This window comes from Symphalangus syndactylus, chromosome 8 (genome assembly GCF_028878055.3).
Source record: "Symphalangus syndactylus isolate Jambi chromosome 8, NHGRI_mSymSyn1-v2.1_pri, whole genome shotgun sequence".
NCBI classification, from domain to species: domain Eukaryota; kingdom Metazoa; phylum Chordata; class Mammalia; order Primates; family Hylobatidae; genus Symphalangus; species Symphalangus syndactylus.
The window spans coordinates 142,242,007-142,257,384 of record NC_072430.2 but is presented as its reverse complement, the minus strand read 5'-3'; the positions used below and the strand labels follow the sequence as shown (position 1 = coordinate 142,257,384).

The window sequence follows — 15,378 nt, the reverse complement described above, 5'->3', positions numbered from 1 at the left end:
GCAGACATAAACTTTAAACAAGAATGCTGTCATCTTGCAAAGACCCTAAATTCATGAAGGCACCGTTGCCGTCGTTAGGAACGTGTGTTGTGCTGGGCTGACTGGGCCGGCCCTTCCTCGTCTGGCTCTAGTCTCCCAGGGCAGCTTCCTGTCTGCCACGTCCATCCTCTGCTGCCACAAAGAGTGGCATCCCCCCCAGGTAGGGCTGTTTCACTCGGTGTCCTCACTCACCATCTTGGCCACGTTCATTTCTCTGCCCCTCCCGACATGTCCCCCACCTTCTCAGGCTCTCGTTCCACAACCTGGTAAATTTGGGTGGCTCTGGGTCCTGGTCCGTGACCGACCCCAGGCAGGAGTCCGCAGCTGCGCCCACGACACCCGCCCAGTGTCATAGCCGCAAGCCACAGTCATGAGGGCAGAAGTGCAGGCATCGGTGATGAGGAAGCTGAGACTGCAGATCCACAGAGGATTGTGCAAAAGGTGACGCTGGCCAAAGGTGCTGCCCGCAAGGGACACCACTCCCTCCTCCAGTCCCTGCTGTCTGAGAGCACAGACCAAAACCACCACTCTTAGCGGCGGACGTTCCACCGAATTTGAGACAGGATGAGATATTTTGACCTCTGTGACCCCCTGAAATATCTTTATAAAACCATGCTGTAGGGAGAAGAATTTCAAAATGTGAATGCCATCTACTAAGCAAACGACATCTGTACACATGCTGAAGAGGGCAAACCATGGCATTTTACATCAGACTTCCCAGATTTCATCAGATGTTCTCCGCAAGGCCTGTGCTCATCAGAAGCATCAGTGAGGGCTGCTCTGCACCCCTGTTTTACGATACTAAAATTAAATACCCAAGACTTGGTTTCCCATCTGGAGTAGCAACTACTTTTTATTTTTTGACTTTTTGAAAGAGATAGCGGTCTCATTATGTTGCCCCAGCTGGAGTGCAGTGGCTATGCACAGGGACAATCATGGCCCGGTCATTACTTCAGGCTCCTGTGCTCAAGCAATACTGCGGCCTAAGTATCCTGAGTACCTGGGACTACAGGTGCATGCCACCACACCCGGCTTATTTTTTATTTTTCTTTTTTGTGTGGCTTGGAATATTACAACAGAGATGTAGGAGTCCAGCAACAGACTGTTCTTAAGTTGTACAATTAAATGCAATAGAAAAGGGCTTCCTTTGAATCAAAGGAACAAAGGGATGCTTTGCTTTTAAAGGAGGCCATTCAAATAGATGATTGCTTGCCTTAATTCATCTTAGTTATTTTTTAAATCAAGAACTTTTGCCCAACAAGTTTGTCACAAGCTGCTTATATCAATATGTATATATTTAAATCAATTCTATCCATAATTAAGGATATAATATGGGGCGGGTGCGATGGCTAACACCTGTAATCCCAACACTTTGGGAGGCCGAAACGGGGGGAATCAACTGAAGTCAGGAGTTGGAGACCATCCTGGCTAACACGGTGAAACACCATCTCTACTAAAAATACAAAAAATTAGCCAGGCGTGGTGGTGGGCACCTGTAGTCCCAGCTACTCAGGAGGCTGAGGCAGGAGAATCACTTGAACCCAGGAGGGGGAGGTTGCAGTGAGCCAAGATCGTGCCACTGCACTCCAGCCTGGGTGACAGAGCAAGATTCTGTCTCAAAGAAAAAAAAAAGGATACAATCAATATGTTTTTATCTAAATGTTTAATGTGGAAGATGTATGTACATACTATATAATTTTCTTCGACATGATTTTGTAGAAATTCTAGGTTTGTATTCTCGACGAAAGTAATTTTCCTTACATCTACTGTACATGAGAAAGATGATGAAATGATGACGGATCATGAAGGCCCAGTAGAGCCTGCTTACAGCTTCACGGCCATCTGTGTCCTCTAGGCCCTTGGCTCTGCTGTGACAACAGGGCTGAGACACAGGAACTATGAACAGGACAGAGCAACCGTGCAAAACCTGGCAGAGCAACAAAATATTTTGGGAAATTCCTTTTACAACTCTTTTACAACCTTAATAATAATAATAAAAAAAGACTGGGGTCCTATTGGGGAGCCAGGGGAAGTGAATTAAAACCGGATGAGTCTCGGAATGCCACGCATTAGCCAGAGGGGGGTGGCTTTTGGCTGTGGAGAATGAGGCAGCTGTCCACTCACACAGTGGTGTGTCCTAAGAAACAGTGGTCACTGCCCGCCAAATCAACCACCTTGCCCACCTGCTGCCATTTGGTTTCTAAAACAGACGGAAGGGGCCAGCAGTGTCCCACACACAAAGAGTTTGAGAGTGTCCACTGAGGTATGAACAGGCACATTCTACAGAGACACTGATACTGGGCAGTGTGAAAAAGCACTTGAGATTTTGTCATTTAAAATATATATATTTAAGCCAGGTGTGGTGGCTCATGCCTGTAATCCTAGCACTTTGGGAGGCCAGGAGGTCAAGGCGGGAGGATCACTTGAGATCAGGAGTTTCAGACCAGTCTGGCCAACATGGTGAAACCCTGTCTCTATTAAAAATACAAAAATTAGCCAGGCGTGGTGGTGCACACCTATAGTCCCAGCTACTCGGGAGGCTGAGGCAATGACCATTGCTTGAATCTGGGAGGCAGAGGTTGCAGTGAGTGGAGATCATGTCACTGTACTCCAGCCTGGGCGACACAGCAAGATTTGATCTCAAAAAAAAAAAAAAAATTATACATATACATATTTAAAAACCAGTTCAGAATAAAAGCACTATTCCTTCTAGTGGCCTCTGGCACCACTATGGATACCAGAGCTTGAGCGTGCAGGACGGTTCCCAGGGCTCAGTGACACTGCCCAGCCTCTGCATGCAGGTTTCTACATGGAGCAGCGAACTACTAGCAGCAGAGGGCAATGAGCACGTTAGACCCATGGCAGGGCCCCGACCCTCAGGGAATGTGGCCAGCTTGGTCTTTGCTGGGAATGTGGCAGAATCTACAACCACCATAAGAGAATCTGGAAATTCAGATCTTTATCGGAAATCTCACTGGTTTTAAACACTGGCTCGCCTTTATAATTTGGCTATGCAAGCCAAACAAGAACCTATGTATGAAAATCAGCCCTGGGGAAGGCAGTGGTTACTTCTGTCTAACAAAATAAATTCAAATCTTCTTAAGAAGAAAAGCTCTTAGGGGTGGGCTCGGTGTGGATGGTCCCTTGGCCCCACAGGGCATGGCCCACGGGAGAACATGGACTGAATGGGGTCTCAGCCTCTATGTCTCTGAGGTCACAGAAGAGGTCACACCGTAACTGTGAGTTAAAGAACCCTCATGCTGTCAGAAATGACTCCTAGCTCCAGCTCAAGATGATGAAAATAACTTGCAAATGGCTTGAGCAGGTGTGTCAACACATTGCTAGCCATTTTCCCAGGGAGGAATTTCTTCCCTGGTTGTTTCACCAATGTGTTCATTCCCGTCTCTCTATCACACATGGGCTCTAGAGATCCTGAAACCTGGAGCCCGTGTGTGATCAAGACTGTACAAACCACGGGGGACATATTTTTAAATAAAACAGTTTGACAGTTTAAAAACTCATTAATCCGTTCTTCTTTTCCACATTAATCCAGAGGATCTAGATTCTAGTACAACAGTTAGACCTTAAAGCTCAGACCCTGAACATTTTGGCTCCTCGCAGCTAGAAACGACGATCTTCGCAGGCAAGAGGCTTCTAAGCCCCTCTCAGGAGCCAGCAGGTCTGAGCAGGCATGCCTGGTATCCGTGCTATGTGCACTCCTGGCCTGACCTCAGGCAGAAGTCACAGGCGCAAATGCACTCTGACCATGAGCAACGTCAGACAGCCAGGTGCGTCTGCAGCAACAGGTGCCTGCACTTGCACCCTGGGCCCAGCACGCAAATCACTGTGAAAAGACCCAACACGGAGCCCCAAGCGTTACCTCCTTCTGCTGCCGCTCCAGCTCCTTCATGCGGATCTCGCGAGCCTCCGCGCGGGCCGCCCGTTTTGCAGCGAGCCGGGCCTCTGCCTGAAACAGACAGGACATCTCATTAGAGGACAGAGCAGCGGGCACCTTCCCAGTGCAGGGTCAGCAGTGATGATGCGGAAGGAAAATCCTGTTCAGAGTTTAACAGATATACAGCAATAAATTCCAGATTCACAGAGTACAAGCGTGGTCGGGAGCAACAGAAATAGTTATAAGAACTGCTACCATTTATCAAGCCCTTACCACATGCTAGGCAGGAAATATTCTAAAAGCTTTATGGATATGATGCCATGTACTCCTTGCAACAGCCTCATTAGGCCGAGACTGTTACCATCCCCAGTTTAAATATGAGGGAACGAAAAGAGGGTAAGTAACTTGCCTGAGGTCACACAGCCTGTAGGTGGCAGGGCTGGGCACTCAGCCTCCTTCTGGAGCTCTGACAGATGCATGGAGCGGAGTGTTAACAGCTGGATGCTACTCTAGGTTTCCAGTTCAACCCCTCGCTTTACAGAGCGGAAAGTGAAGGCCTGGAGAAGCTGCCAGACCCATCTGAGGTCATAGGGCTGGCTGGTGTGGAGCTGGGACTGTAATCCCAGCAAACTCCTGTCCAGTCACTTCTCGGCACACATGCACCCTCAGCTTCCCCTTAAACACAGCCGTGCTGGGAGTCCACCTTTTCCCAACACAATGAAGATCTAGCAGAACGGTTCTAGCTGTTGGAGTCCTTCCTTGCACTAAAAAATCAGCCTCCATATAAGTATTTTTCAACTTGTAGCTGTTCTGCCACATTCTGCTCTGTGAGAACATTTCAAATGCTTGAGCAAGAATGGACATGATGCTATCAAGCCTGGTGCCTGAACTGTTTCTACAAACAACTTACAAATCATTTTACAAACTGCAAGCATATTCACTGTTTCATGTGATACCACAGCCCACTAAGCTCGATGGCATAAGTGTTACTGAATGCAAGTTTTCTGGTATCAAACAAACCCCACTCTCTTTCTACTTATGTTTTTTTTGAGAATACGTCTGTAATCCTTCCACCAATGGTTCTATAAACACAGTTTTCAGATGTCTTGCATAATCTTTTCCTTTTTTTCTTCCTTTCCTTTTTGTTCTTTTTCCTTTGGGGATGGGGTCTTGTTTTGTTGCCCAGGCTGAAGTGCAGTGTGTGTGTATTCACAGGTGTGATCACAGCTCACTGCAGCCGGGAACTCCTGGGCTCTAGCAACCCTCCTGCCTCAGCCTCCTGAGTAGCTGGGACTACAGGTTTGCACCACCACAACTGGCTCCTAGATAATATTAAAATGGGACTTCCGAGGTGGCCAGCAAGCTCCTGGCATGGGGGCAGTCCTGACAGGGATGTCCACCTCTCCCATCCTAGACTTACACCCTATTACAGATGTACCTTCTTTCTCAATTTTAATCTAAGTTGCAAACTGGCCACACTTGATCTGTCGTCTTGAGGTTGCCTGGCTTGTGTCCTCATGAGGAATTTGTTCTATTCACTTGGCTCCTTTATCAACCCACCCCATGTCTTTCAAATCAAGGGGTGTCAAAAATCACAACTGCATTAGGATTTTGATACCTTGTTGCCATTTTCAATTTCCAAGACCATATTACATGGTGTGAAGGGCCTCTTGGGGCCAGGCTAGGCGTGGTGGCTCAGGCCTGGAATCCCAGCACTTTGGGAGGCGGTGGCAGGTAGGATCTCTTGAGGTCAAGAGTTCGAGACCAGCCTGGGTAACATGGTAAAACCCTGTGTCTACCAACAATACAAAAACTAGCCAGGTGTGGTAGCACACACCTGTGGTCCCAGCTACTTGGGAGGCTGAGGTGGGAGGATCACTGGAGCCTGGGAAGTTTGAGGCTGTAGTGAGCTGTGATTGTGCCACTGCACTTCAGCCTGGGTGACAGAGTGAGACCCTGTCTCAAACAAAAGAAAGGCCTCTTGGGTCTATACAAAAGCAAAGAGGGAGGAGACAGAGAAGGAAAGGCATTAGAGTGACATCCTACAGCCCTAACAATGGGCCAGCAAAGTGACCAAGGCCACGCCAAGTGCAGCCCTTCCTGGTAAGGCAGGTGGCTCTGTGCCATTGGCTCAGTTTCTAAGCCAGTACAGAGCAGGTATGAGGTTTCATAGCGGCCATAGCCCACTAGCTTGGGGGTTGTGGGGTGGAGGAACAGAGAGGAGGGGCCGGGAAAAGAGAAGGGAGGCCATGCAGGAAGAAGAGGAGGAGCAGAGGGGTGAGATGTAAGAAAGAGGAAAGGGTTGGGGGAAAGAAGGGCCACCAGAAGGGAACAGAGGGAGAGACAAGTGCAGTCGGCAAAATTCTGTGTTGGTCCCCAAGACACTGGTGTACACGCCCTGCATACCCCTCTCCCACTGTGTGGGAACATGGAAAGCTGGGTTGGTCCCCAAGACTCCCACCACTAGTGTACCGGCCCTGCATACCTCTCTCCCACTGAGTGTGTGGGACCATGGACATAATGGATGACACCACTGTAATTAGGCTGTATGACACAGCAAAGAGGATGGGCCTGCCCTAATCAGGCGAGCCCTTTAAAAGAGGGTCTAGAAGTCAGTGTCCTTGCTGGCTTTGAGAAAGCAAGCTGCTCAGTGGGAGGGGGCCTCGATGAGCTGAGAGGAGCCCCTGGCTGACTGACGCCAGCAAGAACAGTGACCACAGTCCTATGACCACAAGGAACTGAATTCTTCCAACAAACATGTGGCTCAGAAGAGGGGCCTGAACTCCAGAAAGACCCCAGACTGGCCGACACCTTGGTTGTAGCCTGGTGAGACCTGAGCACAGGACCCAGCGAAGCTGAGTCCAGGCTCCTTTTTCTTTTTTCTTTTTATTTTTTTTTTTTGAGACAGGGTCTCCCTCTGTTGCCCAGGCTGGAGTGCAGTGGCATGATCACAGCTCACTGTAACCTCTGCCTCCCAGGTTCAAGTGATTCTCTCACCTCGGCCTTCCGAGTAGCTGGCACTACAGGGCAGGTGCCACCACACCCAGCTGATTTTTGTAGAGAAAGGGTTTTGCCGTGTTGCCCAGGCTCGTCTTGAACTCCTGGGTTCATGCCATTCACCTGCCTCAGCCTCCCAAAGTGCTGGGATTACCAGCGTGAGCCACTGCGCTTGGCCAATGTGCCCGGACTCCTGACCACAGAAACTGTGAGATCGTAACTGTGTGTTATCCTAAGCCGCTGAACTGTGGATATTTATTACACACTAGCAGATAACAGAAGGAGAGCAGGTCTGAGGTCACTCCTGCTCTCACAGGGCGAGTATCTCTGTGAGCTGAGTGGGGTCCCAGGCACCTGCACACCCACCCCCTTCCCCGCCTGCCTGCTCAGCTCCCCACCCTATTCCAGCTTAGCTCCGCTTGGGTCTGGCCAAAGGTCCTTGCAGAGCTCGCCTGCCTGACTATGCAGTATTGTACCTGCTCCAGACTCGCAGGCCTCCAGAACAATGCCCTGTCAGACCCCACTGCTCTCGGGGGTCTGCCCTCCACCCAGGAAAAGGTTCCCATCATGGCCCGCCTTCAGCCTAACAGGTCTACCCTGTCCCTCACTTGGGGATAATGACATTTAAAGACTAAAAAACAATGACCTTTGCTGGGAGGCACATGGGCTTGGGTTGTTAAAGGAACTCCACGGATGAATCATGTTAGGGCATCAATTCCTCATGAGGACACATGCAAGCCCACCTCCAAGACAGGTCAACTATGGCGATCTCCACCTTACACTAGAATTCAGAAAGAAGTCCATTTGTCACTGAATACAATTCCAAATCCTTGCAACCCCCGCCTCCTAGAACATCTACACCCCTTACGGTCCTCACATGACTCATGTGGAAAACAAAGTGCTGGCAATACTGGAAGTGGCAACTTAGTTTACAGGCAATTCTTGGAATCTGCCTAACTCAACAGCAACAAATATATGAGCCAGCATTTAAACTGGCACAAAACCTATACATGACCATTTTCACGAACACAAAACTACACACGTAGCCACAGAATAACTTTGCCACTCGCTTAAGATGCCTGAAAGAAAATCCGCAGTTGGCCAGGCACACTGGCTCACACCTATAATCCCAGCACTTTGGGGGATGGATCAGGTGGGTGGATCACCTGAGGTCGGGAGATTGAGACCAGCCTGGCCAACATGGTGAAACCCTGTCTCTACTAAAAATACAAAAAATTAGCTGGGCGTAGTGGTGGGCGCCTGTAATCCCAGCTACTCGGGAGGCTGAGACAGAAGAATTGCGTGAATCTGGGAGGTGGAGGTTGCAGTGAGCCAAGATTGCGCCACTGCACTCCAGCCTGGGCAACAGAGCGAGACTCTGTCTTGGAAAAAAAAAAAAAGAAAAAAAGAAAATCTGCAGAGTTTCGACAAAATTCTTCTCCAAACAGAGACCCTACGAAGAATGGCACAGTAGCCTGACAGGGCACGGCAGATGACAGGCACCGGGGAGAGTGCTGACTGTGCAGGCAGTGGTTCTCGGGGATCAGTGCACCTCAGGCCAGTGCTCCGGTGGTGCAGGACGAATCCTTTACCGACTGACACTTTTGTAAAATATAAAATCTCAGGACGGGCCACAGCCATGTCAGACTGCTTGCAGAGTTTCCGAACACGGCTTGTCACTTTCTGTGAGTAGCCTGTGGGCTGACCATGGCCCATGGAGGCCACAGGAACGCACTGTGCTGTGAACGCACGGTGCTGTCTCAGCACTGCTTGAGACAGTGGGAGGGATTTCCAAAATGCGGTTTGGGTGCCCAGTCTCCCGGGAAACAGGCAAAGCACCTGGTGACAATGTACATGTGACGAGGACCACATGGGGAAAGAAATGTGTGGCGGGGGCAGGGGCAGGTGTCCGCAGGACAGGAGACCTAAGCCGGACCCTGAAACAGGACGAGCAGAGCCGGGGTGGCTGCGACCAGGGGCTGGTGAAAAGGAGTGCAGACGCCTGGGGTACAGACCCTTGCCCTCAGCCTCCATATCTGGAACCTTGTCTTGAAAGAATTCAGAACCACTGAAGCGTTTTAAGAACACAGCGGAATCTGACTTTTGTTTTAAAAACAGGGCTCTGATAGAAATGTGGGGAGCAGGTACGGGGTGGGGAGAGCAACAGGAAACCAAGGAAGTGAGTTGAGAGGCTGTTTCCAGCATGGGGACAGGAACGGGCTGGACTGCAGAGGATCAAGCCCAGTGCCAGGGTCCAGGCCCGTGGAGTTTAGGATACAAAGCAAAAACTGCAAAGGGCTTCAGAGAACTCAGGAGACGAGACTGCGCATACCCCGAATGGCCTGCAGGTTGAGTCATTTCTTCGCCCCCATCCGAGCTTGCTGGATCCTCCACTGATTGGATTAGAACAGCGGCTTCTTGGCATGGCCCTCGCTAGGGTCCATGCGGGCTGGCCTGTCCCTTCCCTACAGGAGCCAACGGAAAGAGCAAGCACTTGCCTGCTCCTGGGGCCCTACACCCTGAAGCCTCCCTTCTCTGCCCATACAATCGTTGCTGAGATGCTAAAACATTTAAGAGTACAGTGAAATTATCTCCCTGTGACTTGTCTTCAAATAATCTGGGTGGGCTGTAAATGGCTGTAAGCTAACAATGGTTGAGGCTGGGTAGTGGGGGCACAGGCTCTTTAAACTGTTGGCTCAGTCCCACCCCAGATCTGGGTTCCCACAAGCCCCTCCCCCTGCCCCCTCCTTGCCCAGCATGTGGGGTCATTCAAGATAAGGGCCCCTGCTCTGCAGCAGGCCATGCACAGCTAGGTCTGGTTGCTGTTTCATAATAAAGAGCAAAAATTTAAAAAGAAAGAAAGGAAGGAAGGAAATGAAAGAGCCCCAAAACCAAAACTCATGCTTTCTGCTGCTGGAAGGTGGCCCTGCTGCTGGGTTTTGCAGCGCTGCCCCCATCGTGTCCTCTCCCAGTTCCTGCTGCTGCCCGCGGGGTTAGGATGACGCAGACGGAGGAGCTCCTCTGACAAGATCCAGGCTCCCTGGCTTCTCAGGAACGCTCACAATGGTTGGTCCAGAACGATTCTTGTTCAGAACACGCAGCCCGGCCCTTTCCCTGGGATCCCACCCATCCTGGCCAGGGACCCCACAGACAGAGTTTTACACGAGCTGGGTCTTAGAGCAAGATAGTCTTTGAGGGTGGGGATGGCTGGGAAAAAAAGATTCCATTTACTATCAAAGTTGCCTCCTCATCCTAATCCTAGAAAGCCGAACCTCGACTTGAGTTCTACTTTTGCATCTTATTTTACCATATGTGAATATGACAGCCCTCTGATATGAAGGTGGTGTGTATGCTGATAAGAGATCTAAAAATACGCAAGGAAGCACAAGTATGACCCCGAGGGCCTCCGAAACAAATGGCTAAAAAGACAGCCAGGCTCTCCCAGCCACATCGATGCCAGCCCCACAGCCTGCTGTGGAGCCCAAGTCTATGGGGGCACCTCCCTGGAAGCCCCATCTGCCAGGCGCCCGGCCCACAGGCCGGCTGGGGAGACAGGCACCAAAGTGTCCCTTCTCCCCCCGCAGGGTCTTCTCTGGGCTGCACAGACCCATGCGTGACATCTCGGGAGCCAGGCTGGAGAGGCCTGCAGAAGACTGCGTGAAGAAGTCACCATCCCCATCCCAGGCCACAGATAAAAGCACATGTTAGGAGGTGCTTTGCAAAGGGACCCCACAGCATGCAGAGGGTCCTGAGGAGCTCTAGTTCTAGACAGAACCACACAGCAGAAGCGGCTTCTACCGGAGCAGGGCACACAGGGCAGTGAGGTAAACAGTCCAACCCATGCCTGTTCTTCCAGGGCTCCCCACGGGCCTCCTGCTTAGAGCCCCAGAGATTCCCAGCTGCAAGAAGACAGTCACCCAAAGATAATGGCCATCCCTTCTTCCGGGTCAGGGAACTCAGGGACAGCCCGGCTCAGGCTGGGGGCTGAGGCCAAGGAGAACCAGAGAGAGAAGAAGTTATTGACCAGGACACAAGGAGAAACCCCAGCGGAGTGCAGAGTGGAGAGCCCTCCCGCACGCCCTCCTGGCCTGGCCCGCATGTGCTTCCATCCTTGCATGGCCTCAGCCCGCGCTGGAGGTGTTGTAGGCAGTGGGAGTACTGCCTAAGGGTGGGGACAGCCCAATACCCTGAACCCCAATTCTAGTGGCATCTGGGGCTCTAACAGCTCTAATGGCATTTGTATCCTTCTTGTGGCTCCTACCAGAAGATCATCACGTGGTCTCCTCAAAGAACAGAAACACAACCAACACTGGTGGGGCAGGGGCCCTGACTGCTGGCAGAGGGACAGCAGGTGCCACAGGAGGCTCGCTGGGCAGCTTGCCTCAAAAGCCCCACACTCCTTCAGGGGATCCTGGCGCTGCTCATACATTTCCTGAGCATTGAAGCTTTTCTGGGATTCCAGCCTAGTGTGGAATTACAGATCCCAGGGCCTCTCACCCTGCAGTCACAGGAAACATTCTTACTCTGCTTTTAAACTCTGTGGTGATACCCTAGGGGTCCAGAATTCTACACAGAAGCTGGAAGGGGTTTATGAGCCACAACTTCAGGGCAGGCAGTTCCTGAGAAATACTCTGACGTCACTCCTTCCACCCAGGCTGAGAAGGCCCTGCAGCCTGGAAAGCACCGCGTGTGAACCGGAGGCGGCTCCCACCTCCCCCCGCAGAGCCCAGGGGAGACCCAGGGCACACAACTCATGTGCAGATTCGTGGCTGCCATGCCCGCTGTTTGCCAGGAGCCTGTTAGCGCACACTAGGGACACCCAGTGGGCCAATGGACAGAGGACCGGACCATGAACAGCAGCTCTCCTCAGATGTCAGATGGAAATGACACCCCACAGGGCTGTTCAGGGACAGAAGGCGTTTGCCAGCTGTAAAGCACCTGCAAACAGGAGGAAGCTCTCCTATTAATTACACACATTCATTTTAGCCTCCAGGTTTTAGCATCAAGCAGAGAAGTGAAAAAGCAGCAGCATTATTTTTCCAGGCCCCATGATATGTCACCAGTCTAGTTTACAACCTTTTTGGAAAAGTGTTAAGGATGTAATTCAAGTTCACTCACGTGCATGTAACAGGAACATGATGCAGCCGAAGCCTGAAGTGGCCACAAAGGCCAGTTTGTTCACAAACAAGCAGGGGCCTCTGTCCTTGTGCGATTCTTCCCCTGAGCTAAGAAGGAATCAAGCTCCTGGAGAGGCCGTGGTGTACCCAGGCTATGACATGGAATCCCTTTCCTGAGCCACCTTGCTATAGGAAGTGGCCACAGCCACCAACTTTTGTTTTCTCTGTAAACCCCCCAACCCTCAGATGCAGCAGCCTCTAAAAATAGTGTGCTATTCACAGCAACCAAGTGGGCCGGGTGACGTCCTCCTGCACAGACATGGACAAGAATGGATGGCACAAGGCTAGCACCTCTGCAATGCAAGGGAGGCTCGCCGCGGCTCCGTGCACCCACCACCCCGTGTCCCCCAGAGGCCATGTGCACTGTATCTCAGTTCCAAAAGAAATACGCATGTAGGCAATCTCACGAAGTCCCCCAGGAACCACAAGGCAGCCTTCCCTACGGCCATGACTGTGAGAACGATCGTTACCAGGCACAGGACACTCTGGGGTGGCAGCTGGCAGTGGCAGAAGTGTTGACTTAGAGGGCATTTTGGAAATGTTGGGGGGATTGGGATGTCAAAAAGATTGGGAAGAAGCTAAGGGTATTGGGGCGGGGGGGCAGGGCCAGGTCGGCCAACCCTCCTGCATTCAGACACGCCTGCAATGGAAGAACTTTTCACTTGACTGCTCGGGAAGACAGAAAAACCACTGTTTTGGCCGGGTGCAGTGGCTCATGCCTGTAATCCCAGCACTTTGGGAGGCCAAGGCAGGCGGATCATCTGAGGTCAGGAGTTCAAGACCAGTCTGACCAAGATAGTGAAATCCCGTCTCTACTAAAAATACAAAAGTAGCCGGGCGTGGTGGCGCATGCCTATAATCCCAGCTACTCAGGAGGCTGAGGCAGGAGAATCGCTTGAACCCGGGAGGCGGAGGTTGCAGTGAGCCGAGATTCCACCATTGCACTCCAGCCTGGGCGACAGAGCGAAAATCCATCTCAAAAAAAAAAAAAAAAGAAAAAAAAGAAAAAAAAGAAAAACCACTATTTTTAATTTTTGGATTTACAAACTGATTGCAACTTACATAGAAACTCAAAATATGTTTTACACAGTTCAAATATACATGAAATATTCCAAGAATACAATCAACATGGAAATTGAGGGATGATACTTGGCTTTGTTCAGAACTTTCCTGAGAGTTAGTCAACTTTTCAGAATGTCACGTCATAGACAGCAACATGAGGGGTGGTGTCTGGGTCTCAGTGCAACACACCTGTGTCGGCCTCCCTGTGACACCAGGCACAGGTGTGTGCAGGTCTCACCACTGCATTCAACTGCTGGTGTACCTGGTCTTGAGTATTTCTCTATCAAAATTCTTATTATGTTACTATAAACTACCTGTATTTTATTTTTTACGGAAATGTTATATTGACTTGAAATTATGTGCACTGGTTGATTTTATCACCTATGCATTTCATTTCAGGTTAGTGAGGAAGTCAAGGAACTTGTAAAAAGACAAGGTTGAGAACCACAGCTTCAGAACCCCAGTGCGGATCTGTCTCTCCATCACGCTCTATAAACCAGCCCCGGCACAATTCAGGGCACAGGTCTGGGTGCCTGGTGCTCAGGCCATCATGAAGATTTGGATGGCATAAAGTCAGAGATCAAAGCTTAACTGATTACTTAAAACACCATGTTTCCATCAAAATTAACTCAGACAAATTATGGAGTAGACTGAAATTATCATGAAAGTTTCCGGTAAGATGGCCGCCTTCAAAGAAGGCTTTAGCTTACAAGGCTGTTCCTGGCTGGGTCCACAGGCCCCAGGAGCCAGCACACTGTCCTCTGCACTCGGGGGACGTGGCAGACAAGTCCAAGAAACGCTGGGTGCCGACCACCTCTCTCAGCTGTGGCTGCACTGTTCTCAGTAAAGGTCTGAGTTTATGCAGGTGCGGACTGTCAAGAAAGGAGTCTGAAGACCCAGCCACAGCCTCCAGCTTGGGTTCTATCACCTACAGTTATGTGAGCCTGGATAAATTACTCGGTGTTTGAACACCAGCCCTCATTAAACAAGTAGGAGGGGACATAATCTTTAAGAGCTTCCTTCCCCTCTGAAATTCTTTGTCTTTATGCCAGAGGTGAATTATTTGTACATTGAGATTGTCCAAAGACTTTGTCTGTTTTGCTACTGGAAATCTCCAGGCTTTGCTTTTCAGAATAATAAGCTTCTTTAAAGTACTTCGCATACTAAAATAGCAAACGTATTAATCAGGAACAAAATGATTGATGTTATTTTATTGATGACTCAAACATTGACCTATTCAAACCTCACAACACAATCTTGGGCTTAGCAGCTACCCCCACTGGCGCTAAGAAATAAATATGCTATACGGTATCTTCCATGCAAGTGAACTTCTACTCTTGCTGTTAATACATTTTTTGCTTTTCCTGAGATGAATGAATCTTCATATTTCCTTCAGTTGCCTCAACATGCTGGAAATACAAGAACCATGACTACCACTAACAGAGATGTGCGGGACTGAGAGGCGAGGGCGGCTGGGCCTCCCCTGTGCCGTTTCCTCTCCAGGTGACAGGTTTCCCTCCAGGCAACACGTCTGGGCTCCGCTCCCTTCACCTTTGCCTGCTCTGCTCAGGATTGTCCTACAAACCCCAGACCTTTAGGGTTTCACAAAAACATTTAAATTGTTTCCTCTGAGAAGAAGGCTGAAAGCTCCGCCAGTACCAGGGTTCTCCCACTTGGGGCAGCACACAGCAACTGACAATCTTTCCTATATTCAGTGGATATTCCCTGGAACCAGCTATAAAAGAAAAGGCAGCTGTCATGTTTATCCTCCATGAACTTATCTACTTGGATGAGGTAGGGGAGGAGTTATATCACACCCAGAAAAATAAAAAGGCTTAAATCACAGCAGCTCTCAGGTGTATGCCGACAAAAGTAGTAGTTAACATTTTAGCATGGTACAAAAATAGCACAACAAGTTTCACAGCTATTTCATTTCTACCATTATTTTCCTTATGTAGAAAAGTAAAGTTCATTGGGCCGGGCGTGGTGGCTCACACCTGTAATCCCCAGGGAGGCCAAGACGGGAGGATCACTTGAGGTCAGGAGTTTGAGACCACCCTGGCCAACGTGGTGAAACCCCATCTCTACTAAAAACACAAAAATTAGCCGGGTGAGGTGGCAGGCACCTGTAGTCCCAGCTACTTCAGAGGTCTGAGGCAGGAGAATCGGTTGAACCTGGGAGACAGAGGTTGCAGTGAGCTGAGATCG

General features: G+C 50.1%; 1 protein-coding gene across 30 annotated transcripts in view; it reads right to left on the bottom strand.

Annotated features, from left to right (window-relative positions):
- Positions 1 to 15,378, bottom strand: part of LRRFIP1 (LRR binding FLII interacting protein 1) — a 158,573-nt gene that overhangs the window by 69,713 nt on the left and 73,482 nt on the right. For all 30 annotated transcript variants that reach the window (XM_055291096.2, XM_063645783.1, XM_063645785.1 and 27 more), the window contains exon 2: positions 3,920 to 4,006. In XM_055291096.2, the coding sequence (XP_055147071.1) occupies positions 3,920 to 4,006 (87 nt within the window). The remainder of the gene's footprint in view (positions 1 to 3,919; positions 4,007 to 15,378) is intronic.